The sequence below is a fragment of the Callorhinchus milii genome, unplaced genomic scaffold, assembly GCF_018977255.1.
Source record: "Callorhinchus milii isolate IMCB2004 unplaced genomic scaffold, IMCB_Cmil_1.0 Scaffold20, whole genome shotgun sequence".
NCBI classification, from domain to species: domain Eukaryota; kingdom Metazoa; phylum Chordata; class Chondrichthyes; order Chimaeriformes; family Callorhinchidae; genus Callorhinchus; species Callorhinchus milii.
The window spans coordinates 928,686-943,602 of NW_024704761.1; the positions used below are offsets into that span (position 1 = coordinate 928,686).

The window sequence follows — 14,917 nt, forward strand, 5'->3', positions numbered from 1 at the left end:
AGGCCCCTTTGTCCTTATCCTTGTGCACTGCCCACGTATCAACTTCCTGTTGCAGCGTCAGCCATTAAATGAGTCGCCCGCCCTGACCTCAACCACCCTCCCCGGGAACATATCCCACCTGGTCATTACGCCCTGTGTCCAGGAATCCTCGCGAGTCGCTACCCGAGCTTTGCTCTGGACCAGCTTCCAAGGGTCTAGTGCCTTGGTGACGTGATCTCCGGCTCCTCACCTTGCAGGGCCTTGTTCTCCCGCTTGAGAGCGTCCGCCTGCTCCACGGACTCCTCGTAGGACGTCTTCAGCTTGAACAGCTCGGTGGCGTATTGTCTGCACTCCTTCTGAGAGGCCTCCACCTCCCCCTGGATCTCCTCGCACTTCCCTCGCCAGTCTGACAGCTGTTTGTCGATCAGCCGCTGCTTCTTGTCCAGGGTGGCTCCTGTGAAATTGGCCTGGAGCAAAAAAAAATCATTCAGCATCATTCACAACAACAACTTGCCTTTACACAGCGCCTCTCGGGCAGTCTAGCGCTTGACAGTGATGGAGCGCGATGCTGAGCCGGGGGGAGGGGGAGGTGACCCTGGGCACGGTGGAAGAGAAAGGTCCTCAGGTGGGACCTAAAGATGGGGAAGGAAGGGGCGGGGCGGAGGGATAGGGGGAGAGAGTTCCAGAGTTTCGGGGCGAGTGGCTGAAAGGGTGGCCACTGATGGTGGAACGGAGGGACAAGCAGGAGACCGGAGCCAGCGGAGAGGAGTCAGCAGACAGTGGGTTGGGTGGGTGAACAGGTCAGAGAGGGAGAGAGGTGCCGAGGGAGGAAGAGAGAGAGAGAGAGAGGGAGAGGTGTCCCGGGCAGTGTCACCTTCTCCAGGTCCATGCTCAGATCCTCCACCTCCACCTGCAATCTCTGTTTGGTTTTCTCCAGGCTGGAGGACTTGGCTTGCCCGGCCTCCACAGCCTCCTCCGCCTCCTGCAGGCGGCACACCAGCTTCTTCCTGTCACCAACAGATGTTTTACCTCATGACGTGTCGGCCACAAAATGCACAGTCACTACGCTTTGCAGTGTGTTGTGTGAAGCGCTTAGAGACGCTGTATAAGGCGCTGTATCACAATGCAAGGGTTATTATTAATGAGGTTACAGCGCCCTCGTCTGGTCAGGTGGAGAAATGCCAAGCGTCAAAACATTATTATTATTATTATAATAACCGGTTAAAACCGTCCAGACGGCAGCACTACATCGATCAACACAACACGGCGGAACTGTTTCAGATCCTTGGCTTTGCCCGCGAGTACGTCGGAGGGTAATCAGTTCTGGTAATTCACGTGTGGACGTAAAGATCCCACAGCATCGTTTGAAAAGGGAAGGGAGTCTCTCTCGTTCCCGTTGGCCTGGCCAACAGTCCCCCCAAATAAAATTGGTCATTTGTTTCACGGCTGCTTGTGGGACGTTGCTCTGCGCAAATTGGCTGCCAATACAGTCAAAAATACACGCGCTGCATCTCATAATGAGTCTGCGAAGCTATTTCCGATGTTCTTCCCGACGTGAGAAATGCAAAGGTTATTGTTGTTAATTGTTATCAATAAAATAATTGTCTCCCTTGCGAGGTCTGAACGCTTCCTGTTCGCTGGAGCAGTTCCAAAGGACATCCCTGGACGGCGATGGCGAGTCAGTGACCGTTGAATGAGCCCGAGCCTGCGGACTGTCACTGACCACCCACAGGCCAAGGGAGGTACAAATGGCACAGTCACCGTCGGCTGATCAAAACGTGCATCAATAATAATCAACATCAGCCTCCCGTAAAAACAAACTGTTTCAGAAGGCTCAAACATACTCAAAAGCAAAGTGACATCCATCGATACGTTACGTGGCAGTGTTATTGCTCCGGGTGACGCACCACCGGAAACCACGTAGAAATCACCTCTGTGGAGTGATTTAAACTGCAATAACGTAATCATCATAACAATAATTTAATAATTGTGTTCAATATCACGCTGACGCAGCACAGAAATGTCTCAAGAGCTTTACAGAACATTGCCGCCAAGTGAATTGACTACGTTTTGTGGGCGAAAGCCGGCAGCCAGTCGTGGGTTGAGTGACCAAATTATTATTATTATGAAGGGATTATTGTCCCCGTGACTTACTTGGCCTCCTCCAGCTCCTCGGTTCTCTGGATGGCATCTGTTTCGTAGCGTGTCCGCCAGTGGGTGACCTCGCTGTTGAGTTTGGAAACCAGTCTCTGCAGTTCGGCTTTGCTCTCCTGCTCCTCCTCGACCTGTTCTCTCAGGAGTTCAATATCGTGCTTGGCACTGGACAGGCTCACGGCTGTCGTGCTCTTGAACTGAAAGGGACATCGGCAACATTACTCTCCGTCCCTCGGCAAGAGCTTTAACCTATTTACGTGCACATCGAGGGTGGACTCACCTACCCAGAACTTACTCCTGACCTAAGGCAAAACTACTACTGATAATAATCCTTGCATTTGATACAGCGCCTTATCATGTTGTTGAGAAGTCTTAAGAGTGCTGCACAGAATATACCGTAAAGTGGAGTGACTGTGTTTTTGGGGTGAAATGTGGCAGCCATTTAGGCACAGCAGCGTCGCACAAACAGTCGCGGATTTTGTGACCACATTTTTTTTGGGGGGGGGGGATTATTATCCCCGGAAAGCGAACCACCAATTGACTAACTGCTGGGTAAAGAGAGCCGTGTGTGGGGAGTAAGGAAGCTTGACTAAGGTTTCGCCCTGAGCTGCCCGGCAATCCAACCCAAGTCCACTCGCTTGCGAGGCGAGGGCTCTGACCCCTGAGCTGCAGGACTGCACCATCCCGGACGTAATCAAGGTGCAAGAAAGGAGAATGAATCAGGGAAATCGCTCGGCCGATTATTCAGTACCTTCGTCTCTTCATCCACCTGCTTCTTCAGCTCGTCCACCTGAGACATCAGGATGGCCTTTGACCTGCTGAGGTGGCTGACCTTGCTCTCCGCCTCCTCCAGCTGACGGCTCAGGTCACTGTTCTCAACTAGAGAGAGAAACGCGGAGGTTTATAGCCAATCAATGCGCTCGCCCGGGCCCCACTGGTCACACGCAATATAATACAGTACATACAATACTGTTCACCACAGCCCTTCACATCCCAGTGTTGGGTTGGGCACCTGAGCTGGAGGTGGGGGCTGAGGGGAGATTGCGGGGGGCAAGATAATAATAAAAATCCTTGCAATTGATACAGCGCCTTTATCACGTCTTCGAGATGTCTCAAAGCACTTCATAGAAAATACTGTTAAGTGTAGTAACTGTATATTTTGTGGGCGAAACACGGTGGCCAATTGCGCACAGGAGTGTCCCACAAACAGTCATGGATTGAAGTGACCAAATGTTTACCCCTAAATGAGCGAAAGCGCAATCAGAATGGCAGGTCTTGAGATGGTCCTTGAATGAGATGAGGGAAGGAGTGATTTGGAGGGACACCAGGTGGAGCTCCAGAGAGTGGGGGCAGACAGGCTGAAAGCTGACCCACCCACAGGCAGCAGGTGAGGCTGTTTGAGCAGAGAGCACAGATTGAGGTGGGATTTGGGTAGGAGGGGAGGTGGAAACCACCGTTTTCTTCCACCCACCGGCCAGCCTGCTCTTGGCGAGGTTCTGCTCCCCGATGGTCCTCAGCAGCTCCTCTGCCCGGCTGCCGGCCTCCGACAGAGAGTCCTCCAGCTTCCGAACTTGCACATCGCCGGCGGCCTGTGGGGAGAGAAGCAATCAAACCCTCAACAACGTCCCACCCCTCACCCCAGGGCCAGCCACACCATGAGACACCTCCAAACCCCACCCCCCCCCACCAGTCTGGGAATCAGCCGCTTATCACACAGCGCTGGGATGTGGGGGGGGGATGGGCTATGTAGGTTTAGCTGGTTAGACACCAGCAGTTACCCCAACGCACACTCTGGGGTCCCCCAAAGCCCTGGCTCTCGCCAACCTGCGCCGGTCACTATCTCGGAAGATGATGGTTACCTTGGCTCTCTGGAGTGTTTCTGCCGTGGCCCCCAGACTGTCCAGCTCCAGCTTGAGGCTCTGCTTTTCCTTCTCCAGTTTGAGGCGAGCTCTCTGCAGACTGTTGCACTGCTCGCTCACCTCCCCCACCGCGTCCCCGAGCTTCTTACGGAGCGCGGCTGCCGTGGTCTCCGCCTGCAGAGTGACCTCCTCCAGCTCTCGCCGCAGTCGCACCACCTCCGCCTCTCGCTTCTTTCCCACCTCCACCTGGGGTGGGGGGGGGCGGGGAGCGTTAGCAAAACTCTGTCAGCCCTGAGAGCTGCCCAGAGCTTCTCAGACGGGGCAGGACATCTCAAAGCGCTTCACGGGTTACGGTAAAACTCTTGCAAAGTCCGGTCTTTGTGAATCGTACAATCGCCCGAGTCGTACGTGCACTCGAGTCCCGTTCAGTTTCCAGTCCAAACCGCTTAGATTTCTTTACGTAACTCGGGTTAATCATCTCCTAACTGGTCGCTGCTCACCTACCGTCCATTACTGCCACACTAACCGGCTGCAGAGAATTACGCATGAGCAAATGGCGATTACTGATTCAATTGGATTTTATACGACTTATACAGTTTGACTGTAACTCGGACTTGCAAGTTACATTAAACGTAATGGTCTCGACTGATACGACGTGTGTGAGTTTTACTGTGTATCCGGTACAGCGGAGCGATGGCGTGTGTTTTGTGGGTGAGCCCGGCGACCAATTTGTGCACAGCAACGTCCCACAGACACACCACCAAGTGAAGGAATGTTTGTACATTCAGGATTATTGGGCAGGTCAGCTGGACGAACAACACCGAGGAAGAAGGTCAGTGGGCCTGGGGAAGGGCGAGGGGTTGGGGGTAATTAGCACCGGTCTGGGCTTGACGGGCTGAATGGCCTCCGTCAGGGCCCTGATCCCGGTGTTACCTGTGACGCAGTCACTCCTCCCGACTCCTCCAGCCGGTCGGTCAGATCCTCCAGTTCCCTGGTTAAATCCGCACGTTGCTTCTCCACCTGCAACACATCGCAGTCCCTCAAACCTGCTGCTCTATTCAATCAGCGTCAGCCACTCCCCACTACGTACTGACGTGGGGAAATGTTGGGATAACTCTGGGACTCTCTCCCTCAATCCCTCCGCCTCGCCCCCTCTCTCCCCACCTTCAAATCCCAGCTAAAAACCTTCCTTTTTGATGGTGCATATGGTCCACCTCCCGCCTCCCTCTCCCCCTTGACTCAGGGTTAGGCTCTGTCACTGTCAAGTTATTGATGAATTCTTGGAAATGAGAATGGCAGAACAGGCTCGAAGGGCTGAGTGTCCTCCTCCTGTTCCTATGTTCCTCGACCCTGCAGAAGCCTCATTGAGATCTGAGGCGTGCGCTGAGTAACAAATGGTGACAAGTGAAACATATGTAGGATAAATTGCTGAGGTTCACCCCAGCCCTGAGAAAGGTTTCAGTCATAAATTGGCCCAGAGGGAGTGCACAGATTTACTGCTGTTTTACAGTTATGTAATTCACTGTATAAACAGTTGTAAAAACTCTCGCTTGTAAATGCTAGTGAGAGAAACAGCACTATTAACTGTCCTATCACCCTCTCCCCTGCACATCAGCCAAAGGGTCGTGAGTTGCTGAGAGCAATAATAATCCTTGCATTTGATACAGCGCCTTATCACATCTGTGAGACGTCTCAAAGCGCTTCACAAAAATGTACTGTAAAGTGAATTGACTGGATATTTGGGGCGAAACGGGGCAGCCAATCGGGTGCAGCAATGTCCCACAAACAGTCCTGGATTGAGAGAACAATTTTTTTTAAGAGTGTATACCCTCGGACAAGCGATCTGCCAATCATCTAACAACTGGGTTCCTACTTTGTGCTGGTAAACAGGAGCGTGTGTGTGGAGTGAGGAAACTTGCCCAATGTTTTGTCTTGCATGGGAATCGAACACGAGTCCTCCCGCTTGCAAGGCGAGCGCTCTAACCACTGAGCTATAGGACTCCACTACTGCTGCCTACTTAAAGTATCAGGAAAACATAAGTCTTTGCCACGTGGCTCAGTGTTATTAGCTTATCGTAACGCAGATGTCCCCTCCTGGCAATCTCCCTCAATCTGTCCTGACACACACCTTAGCTCTCATGGCTCGTTCACACTCCAGCTCCTCCTCCAGCTCCTCAACTCGAGTCTGTAAAGCAAATCCCACAAAAGTGTAAGTGTGTAACACACGAAAGAGTGCGAGTGAGTAGCAATAGAGGGACAGATCCGTATTGGATACGTACTTGGAAGAGAACAATGTGCAGGGGAGTGGGGGTGAGAGCGGGGGAGTGGGGGCTAGTTGGGGTGAGAGCGGGGGAGTGGGGGCTAGTTGGGGTGAGAGCGGGGGAGTGGGGGCTAGTTGGGGTGAGAGCGGGGGAGTGGGGGCTAGTTGGGGTGAGAGCGGGGGAGTGGGACCAGTGAATAGCTCTTTCGGCACCGGCACGTGGCTGATTTCTGACGCTCAGAGCTGTTTGTTCCTCTCCCACTGTCCCCAGTGGTTGGGTGTGTGGGTGGGTGTGGATTGCACACATTGGTTCCCTTCACTCTCTAACACTCTGCAGATCTTTCTCATAAGTAATCAGTTACACACTCAGCTCCATCGCTGTCAGGCGACGGGTTATCTCACGGCTCAGGTCCCAGTGTGTGGAACCTGGAGCTTTACAGGATCCTGACCCGAACACAAGCCACTGAGCTGAACCGACACACGGTCAAACGGCAGAAACTCCGGTAGAAATTAACTTAAATGGAACTAATTTTCCTTGTGAGACTTTGTGCTGACGTCCCCTACGTATACACACACTCGGCTGAACGCAATACACATTTGCAAACACACATACACACACACACAACGCCCCCCCACCCCCCCACCCCCCACCACACACACAGGAATGCTTAACTGCCTGAAGATACCTGTTCAAATTCCTTTACAGTTCATTAAATTCTCCAGAATGTTCCCCTCCAGGCTAAGGATTTCCTAAGTGAAAGCTCTTCATGCTTACAACGGTTTAGCAAAAAAAAATAAAAGCATTACCATAGTGAATTGAGCAATTTAAAAGAGATGAGAGAGAGAGAGAGAGAGAGAGAAAGAAAAGAGGAAAGAAAGAAAAATACTTAAGACAGCTTCACTAAAAATCTTTCTTACAAGTCCTTGTTTCTGTGGCATCTCTTTACTCTTACACGTTGGGGTCACTCAGCTTGCAATGTTAACCTGCCAGAGAAGCAGGAAGGACATTGCTTTAGATACAAATACAAATACATGCACCTGGAGCTTGTATTACTGTCTGCGGTTCTTCCTCCGATCACTTCCCTGACAGACAGTGAGAGGGGGCTCACTTCCTGGGGTTGGAGGAACAGATTCAGGCAGCGATGAAGAGCGAAGCTGTGAGTGTGAAAATGGCAGCCTGCAAACTCAGGGCCTTTCCTCTCGTGGGGCGGCAGGAATCCCGTACTTGACGCCTAAAGATTAAACCTTTATTAAACCTTTACCCACAGGTATATTGGTCGTATGGGTGAAAAACAAAGTCAGGTCGAGTGTCGCCTCGCAAGCGAAAATGCACATCACTGGTGTTTGCGACAAAACCACCACAGACAATCAATCCCAAGAGCTCGAGGCAGAGAAGCCCCAAGTGAAAGCTCAGAGCAGCAACGCTCTGCCACTGATAACATCAAAGGCACAGCCTCCCACACATCAGCACCCAGAGTGGGAAAGTTCCAAGCCTGCGATGGGTTGACTCCCAGACAATAATTATAATAACATTCCTTGCCATTTCATATCACAAGATGGGTTTGGATGAAGAGGGCCCTCCTCTTCTCCAATAGTGGCAGGCTGTCTTTAACATCCACCCGAATAAGCAACAGGACCTTCTTTTAATGACTCATCCAAAAGATTTCAGCTTTGTTTGTGAGTTTAAAGTCCCGACGTGGAACCGACAACATTCCCCCTCAGAGGCGAGAGCCTCACCAACTCTCCAACAAATCCCACACCCAGATTAGAGTAAAAGTTTGAGTAACACTGGCCAGTGACTTTCTAAATCACCTAAAGGTACAAGAGGAGGAGATGTACAAGTAGTGAATACAGCACATCAGGGGATTCTCCTGGGACAGGACCTGTTGGGGGTTATTTCTGCTCCTTCCCCTCTCTGTAACTTGGCATTAAGTAAATCCACGTGCAGTAGAGCACCAGTCAATGCCAGGTTTGGACACGACTATTTGGCTGTTGAAATTCACCAGCCAGAAGGAACGAAGACACGTACATATTTGTGGTTTTGTAGACAAACTGCCAAGCAATTAATAAGCAAACAATCTGGCTGACGTAAAGAAGGAAACCGCAAACTATTGTATTTTTTTTTAACCACTCAATTAAGCCACTCACAAATTGACAAACCCTATTGGAAACCATCAGAAACGCTGAAAAGTGGAAGAAATGTTTTTTTTAATCCTCAGATAATTATTTTTAAAAAAAACTCTTGAATAGTTTTTGCACCAAACAATCTGTCGTCAACATTCGTTCAGCAGCGAGTTTACAAAGGCTTTGCTGATGGCTCCCTTTGTGCACAAAGTGACAGTGTAGAGGTCAACAAGAATAGTAGTACTCCTTACATTCGATACGTCTCAAAGCACTTCACAGGATATACCATAAAATGGATTGAATGTGTATTTTATGGTCGAAACACGGCAGACAATTGCACACAGCAGTGATCCACAAACAGCCAAGGCGTGAGTGACCAATTTTATTTAGGGGGATTGTAGGCCAGGACACAGGGAGAGAGAGTAAACTCCCTTCTCTTTCCGGATTCTGCCATGGGATCTTTAATGTCCACCTGAATAGGCAGATGGGACCCAACAGGTGGGGGTAGGAGGGTCACCGAAGGCACGGGCGAAGAGGAGGGCCTTGAGACGAGCCTTGAAGAAGGCAAAGGTGGGGCGCGAGGCGAAGGGACTGTGTGATGGAATTCCAAAGGGTGGGGGCAAAGTGGCTGAAGGCCCGACCGCCTATAGTGGGGTGGGGGTGGGTGGGGGACGTGGAGCAGGCAGGAGCATCACAAGGAGGCTGACCTGGGCTTTGAGCCAAATCACAGTGTTGCTTTGCCCCTTGCAGCTCATTGGATTACTTATGAAACAAAGACGTGCTTTCTGCCAGCATACTTTCCTGATCTTTAGCCCAGATGCGGTCTAAAGTGCATTCTGGTGAATCCAGCTCTGAATACAAACAGCTGTAGCTCGAGTTTTTTTTTTGGCGAGTCTGAAATAACGAGAGTTTGCGTGTGTGTGTGTGTGTGTGTATAAAAAAAATTGCTTTCTTTTTTGGCTGGTTGAATTTTGATGCCACTTGCAGGCTGCCACAGCCCTAACATCGAACTGCGTTCGGCAAACAGTTAACAGGGACAGCAGCACTGACATCAAAAAGCCAGCAACTATCAGACTGATCTGGTCAGCGACAAAGGCTGTGTGTGTGCGATTAAAAGGAAGGAAATGGATAATTGCCACTGACACCGTATCACTTTCAGCCTCTTGTATCTCAGTCTGAGAAAACACACAACAAAAGGTGCTTTATCACCACTGAAAGAACTTCTCAGTATCAGTGGCAAGATTGGCATGAGAGAGAGCGCGAGGGATAGTGAGAGAGAGAGAGATAGTGTCAGAATGGTGATGTCCACTGTTTGAGTGTGCAATGTGTAAGGTTTACTTGTTCGGAGTGGGGGTGTTGTTCGTAGTGGGGGGGATGGGGGTTGGGTGGGGGGCACTGGAACTGAGTCCAACCTTGTCAGCCACATTCCCTTTCAGGCACTTTTCATGCCTAAACAACAAAATGACATGTGTAAAGCGCCTTTCAAGTCGGGAGGATGTCCCAAGGCGCTGGACAGTCAGTGTTTCGGACCTCAGCTGGCGGTCGGGATCGTGGAGGGTGGAGGGCAGGAGGGGGAAGGAGGATGATCAAAGGCACGGTCGAAGAGGAGGGTCTTGAAGGAGGCAAAGGAGGGGGCGAGGCGGAGGAACTGCGGGATGGAGTTCCAACGGGTGGGGGCAGAAAGTGAGCAGGATGGTAGGGGGTTAGGAGGCTGCAGAGGTAGGAGGGGCACAAGGACATGGAGGGCTTTGAAGCTGAGGACCAGGATCTTGAACTGTATTCTGTCAAGACATTCTGTCAGGACACTGCATTCTTTTAGGACAGCAGAGGTCCTGGAGTCGAGGGTGGAGGCAGAGAGATAGGAGCCATAATCCAAGAGGATCCAGGTTTAGAGTTACAAAGGGCCAATTTCTAGACAGCCACCAGGAAGTATTTATTTTCCCAGAGGGTAATTAACGACCAGAACAGATTGCAGAAAGTGTGGTTTGAAGCCAAGGTGCTTTACTTTTCAGCGTAGAGCAACCTTGTGGTTCCCTGGAATTCCAAACTCAACTTTCAAACCCCCAACTTCCAATCCCCCACTCCACCGATTTCAATCAACTCTCAAACTGCACCCCGCCTTCACTTATCTCTGTTTCCTCTCTATTGCTGCTGCCTGGCACTGTGTTCAGCTGCGATCGAATGCCTGGTGGGTTACTCTGACTGACCATTTGTGTCTAAGGTTGCATGACTGCCTTTTACAGCACAGCCAAAAACATATCTTCTCGGAACCAGATAATCTGGATTTTCAATTCTGTACAGTCAGCTGTCTCTCAGCAAATTTGAATCAACCAACACATGGAACGAGCTCTGCTCACCCACCCTGCCTGTTAGAGGCTTTGCTTTGCAAGATTAACATAATAATCCTTGCATTTGATATAGCACCTTATCACGTCGTTGAGACGTCTCAAAGTGCTTCACAGAAGATACATTGTGCAGGGCAGTGTCTCACAAAGAGTTGTGGATTGATTGACTATATTAGTTATTTATTTGAAGGGATTATCAACCCCAGGAAGTGATCCGCCAATCGACTAACAACCGGGTTACTACTTACTTCTAGGTAAACACAGGGGTGTGTGTGGAGTAAGGAAACTTGCCATAAGGTTTCGTCCTGCCCAGGAATTGAACCCAGGTCCCCTCGTTTGCGAGGCGAGGGCTCTAACCACTGAGCTACAGGGATGTTGGCGGTAACAATTTTCCATGGGGTGGGAACTTCAATTTTAAGGCAAAACATCTCGTAAACATTGCATTGCACATACAATTCCGATCATTTCGTTTTTAATGTGTTTTTTAAGGAGCGAGTCCTAATCTCGGTGTCAAGTAGATTAATGGAAGCTCAGAAGCTGCTCCTGTGGTTGGGAGGGTCGGGGAAAATTCCAGGCGCATTCATCTCTTATCAGATTCCAATGTAGCCCAGTGTTGCTCAGTTATTTTACTGCTCCCACTATTCAGGGTAACATGTTAACAATGGAGCACTTTGTTCCATTCTTACTCAGAAATGAGAACTAAATGTTAACATTGGTTGACGTCATATCATTCCATCCTTTACTCACCTCACACACTACAAGTCAATGTAACTGCTAACACACTGATCCAGTTCTCACTTTATAGGAAACATTACTAAACATATATAATAATCCTTACATTTCATACAGCGTCTTTCCCGTCGGGAGGATATTGCTAAGCACTTCACACGATTTATTGTAAAGTGTAGTGACTGTGTACCTTGTAGGCAAATGTGCGTACAGCCACGTCCCACAAACAGCTGTGTGAATGATCAATTTTATTTGGGGGAAACTCTCTTTTTTCAAACAGTGACACTGGATCTCCATCTGAATAGGCAGACGGGACCTCGGTTTAACATCTCATCAGAAGGACGGCACCTCTGACAATGCAACACCCCCCAGCATTGCGTTGGAGCGTCAGCTTACACCATGTGAGTTTAGAGACCCGACGTGGGGCTTGAACCCACAACAATCTAATGCAGAGACCAGACTGCTATCAACTGAGCCAGGCCAACACTTACAATTATAACCATATTTGAACCCATGAGAGGGATTAGCAACACTTTGGAAATTCCCACTGGAGGTGGCGTGTGTATGTGGAACTCGCAGTCTGGTTTGCGTAGAACGGTGATGGGTTTTCTGCACGTGTCAAGACACCTGGCTAAACAAAAGTTAGCCAAGCACTGAAGACTATCATCCACTGTATATGTAAGAAAAAACACCATGTAGGGTTGTGATGGAATTGACCTTACCTGGTATTCATTGACCTTCCTCTGAAGTGTAGCAGTTAGTGACTGTTCATCCTCCAGTTTGGTGCTCACTGTGCTGATCTCAAGTTCCTTCCTGAAAACCCAACAGAATGTGTTATTCTGGCTCGAGGGGCTGAATGGCCTACTCCTGTTCCTATGTTTCTAAGTGAACACTAAAAGCCCACAAGGGAGAGATTTAGTGTTAACACAGACAAGCTTTAACCCTTTGGGAATTCTCCCCCCCCCCCCCCCACCATTCACAATCTATGTCTATCAGTCATATACCAAGATGCTTCAGGGCAAAGCCTAATGTAATGTGAGCCGCCTACGTTGGGACCACCCACACACTGTAAGACATGTCTGTGGAGCGCTTACAAGTCGAGCAATAACTCACTTGTGCAAGGAACACAGCAAGGAAACCACTCCATTTAATTGGCAAGGAATCTAGGGGCTTCTAAACAAAGGCTGACCTCTGCCTCTGCCTCGTGTTTACCCTGCGCAAGGCACACAACTCAACGTGAAGTTGAGATCTTTCACATGTTTGAAACGGAGAGAAAGCAGGTAGGGTCCATTAAAGAAGAAAAAAAGCTGCTAGACACAAACGGCAGTAAAATCAATCCTCTCCTTTCACCTCTCTTGGTTTCAGAGCAGAAATCTTCCCACTACTTTGTCATCGACCTCCAGCAAAGTTATTGGGAGGAATTTTCAGCCCTGAGGCAAGATAGACTCTTCGTCTTTTAAACAAAATTCTGGGCAATTGTGAGAAAATTCTTAAATCCAGCTGTATTTTGGAAAAACACATCCTCGAGTGCTTGACAGTAGCAGAGCACGACGCTGAGCCAGGAAGAGGGGGAAATGATCATAGGTCAGTCACCTCTTCCTCGAAGCGGAAGGTCTTCAGGCGTGACCTGAAGATGGGGAAGGAAGGGGCGAGGTGGAGGGATGGAGGATAAAATGGACAGCTAACTTGAACGTTTTAGAGGGGGTTTTAGAGCAGTCAAAGAAAAGGTCCTACTTTTTGATGACTTCTTCAAGGTTAAGCTTCAGCTTCTCCATTTCGTTCAGGTTCTCAATGGTCATCTTCAGGTCTCCTTCCAGCCTGCGCTTGGTCCTCTCCAGGTCAGTCCGCAGCTGCTTCTCCTGCTCAAAGCTACACTCAAGCTGGTTAAGGGATGGAAACCGAGTCAATTTCATTCGATTTTCCTTGCATTTGACACAGTGTCTTATCATGTCATCAAGACATCTCAACGTGCTTCACAGGGGGAGAAGCGTGGCAGCCAATTGCGCACAGCAGTGTCCCATAAACAGTGGTGGATTAAGTGACTAAATTATATATTTTTTTAAGGAATTTTTTTTAAAGTCCATTACATTGTTAACACAAATGAAACAACCTCCTCAATCTGTCCCATCCACAGCAAATCACGAACCACTGTGGCTGCACCCAGTCGCTAATCATAATCACCCGAGCCATTTCTTTGCTTATCATAAAACAAACAGTCTTCAGAAGCATTGCCAAAAAAATAAAAAATCTCAAAGGGTGGGCTGTGGCATCAGCTTACACTGAACTACCCTCTCCTTCCTGGATTTGCTCCGTGCACCTATACAAACACATCTGGCCAGTGTCTTCTGGCTCGCTCGCTGTTTCAAAACATACATTCACTGTTAACTTAAGAGCACTTTAGACAAGAGTTCAAATTGCAGTCAATTACTGCTGCGTGTTTGTTCTTGGTAGGTTATTTTATACTCTACCTTCTCCCGTCCCTTCTCCCATTCTGCATCTTCCTGAATCCCAATCCTGTCCAGACAAGGAGGGTTGGTCTCCGAGTGTCTAACAGACCCAGCTGAGGGCTGGGGGAGTCCTACATTGTCGGAGTTGCTGACTTTCAGGTTAGACAGTTTTGAGACATCTCAAAGCTCTTCACAGAATATACTGTAAAGTGGTTGACCAAATTATTATTATTTTGTGAGGGATTATTACGCCAGGAGAAGTGATGAGACGTTAAACTGAGGTCCTGTCTGCCAGTTCAGGTGGACAATAAAGATCCACCAATCAACTAACAACCTTGTTCCTACTGACTGCTGGTAAACAGAGGCTTGTGTGTGAAGTAAGGAAACTTGCCCAAGGTTTCGCCCTTCCCGGGGAATCAAACCCAGGTCCTCTCGCTTGCTCTAACCAATGAGCTACAGGACTGCACATTATGTTAACTGCTGGATTGGGCTGACCTGAGCCCCTGGGGCCTGTCAGGGTGGATGCTCACTGATTGTTACGAGGCTCACTGACCTCCTGGACTTTTCCTCGCAGCTTGTCGTTGGACGAGCTTAGGCTGCTGACCTTGTCCTCCCCGGCTTGTAAATCTTCCAGTGGGCACTGTGGGGAAACAGATCATCGGGGTTTAATGATTGGGTTCCAACCCGTTTCACACTTCCTAGAGAAATAATAATCATTCCTACAGCACCTTATTGCATCTTCGAGACTTCTCAAAGCACTTCCCAGGATACACTGTAAAAGTGAATTGACTGTGTATATTTTGTGGGTGAAATGCAGCAGCCAATTGCGCGCAGCAGCGTCACACAAACAGTCGCGGACAGCAGTGTCCCACACAAAGCTCCCCTTTGCGAGTGGACTAGGTATTAATTATTCCCATTGTGAATCACCACAAATTAGACCCAGTGGGACTGTCTGAAACACCCACCCTCTTCCTGCCATGCTCTTCCTACCAATTCCAGGCAGAGTATTGAGCAAATAGT

The 14,917-nt window shown here is 49.3% G+C and overlaps 1 protein-coding gene across 4 annotated transcripts in view; it reads right to left on the minus strand.

The window, feature by feature from the left end:
• LOC103175690 (myosin-16) overlaps nucleotides 1-14,917 on the minus strand; it is a 36,394-nt gene that overhangs the window by 8,429 nt on the left and 13,048 nt on the right. For all 4 annotated transcript variants that reach the window (XM_007888847.2, XM_042342438.1, XM_007888849.2 and 1 more), the window contains exons 2-12: nucleotides 14,451-14,537; nucleotides 13,185-13,330; nucleotides 12,173-12,263; nucleotides 6,121-6,177; nucleotides 4,926-5,012; nucleotides 3,993-4,238; nucleotides 3,605-3,722; nucleotides 2,885-3,012; nucleotides 2,134-2,330; nucleotides 854-986; nucleotides 230-446 (exon numbers count right to left, since the gene is read on the minus strand). In XM_007888847.2, coding sequence (XP_007887038.2) covers nucleotides 230-446; nucleotides 854-986; nucleotides 2,134-2,330; nucleotides 2,885-3,012; nucleotides 3,605-3,722; nucleotides 3,993-4,238; nucleotides 4,926-5,012; nucleotides 6,121-6,177; nucleotides 12,173-12,263; nucleotides 13,185-13,330; nucleotides 14,451-14,537 — 1,507 coding nt within the window. The remainder of the gene's footprint in view (nucleotides 1-229; nucleotides 447-853; nucleotides 987-2,133; nucleotides 2,331-2,884; nucleotides 3,013-3,604; nucleotides 3,723-3,992; nucleotides 4,239-4,925; nucleotides 5,013-6,120; nucleotides 6,178-12,172; nucleotides 12,264-13,184; nucleotides 13,331-14,450; nucleotides 14,538-14,917) is intronic.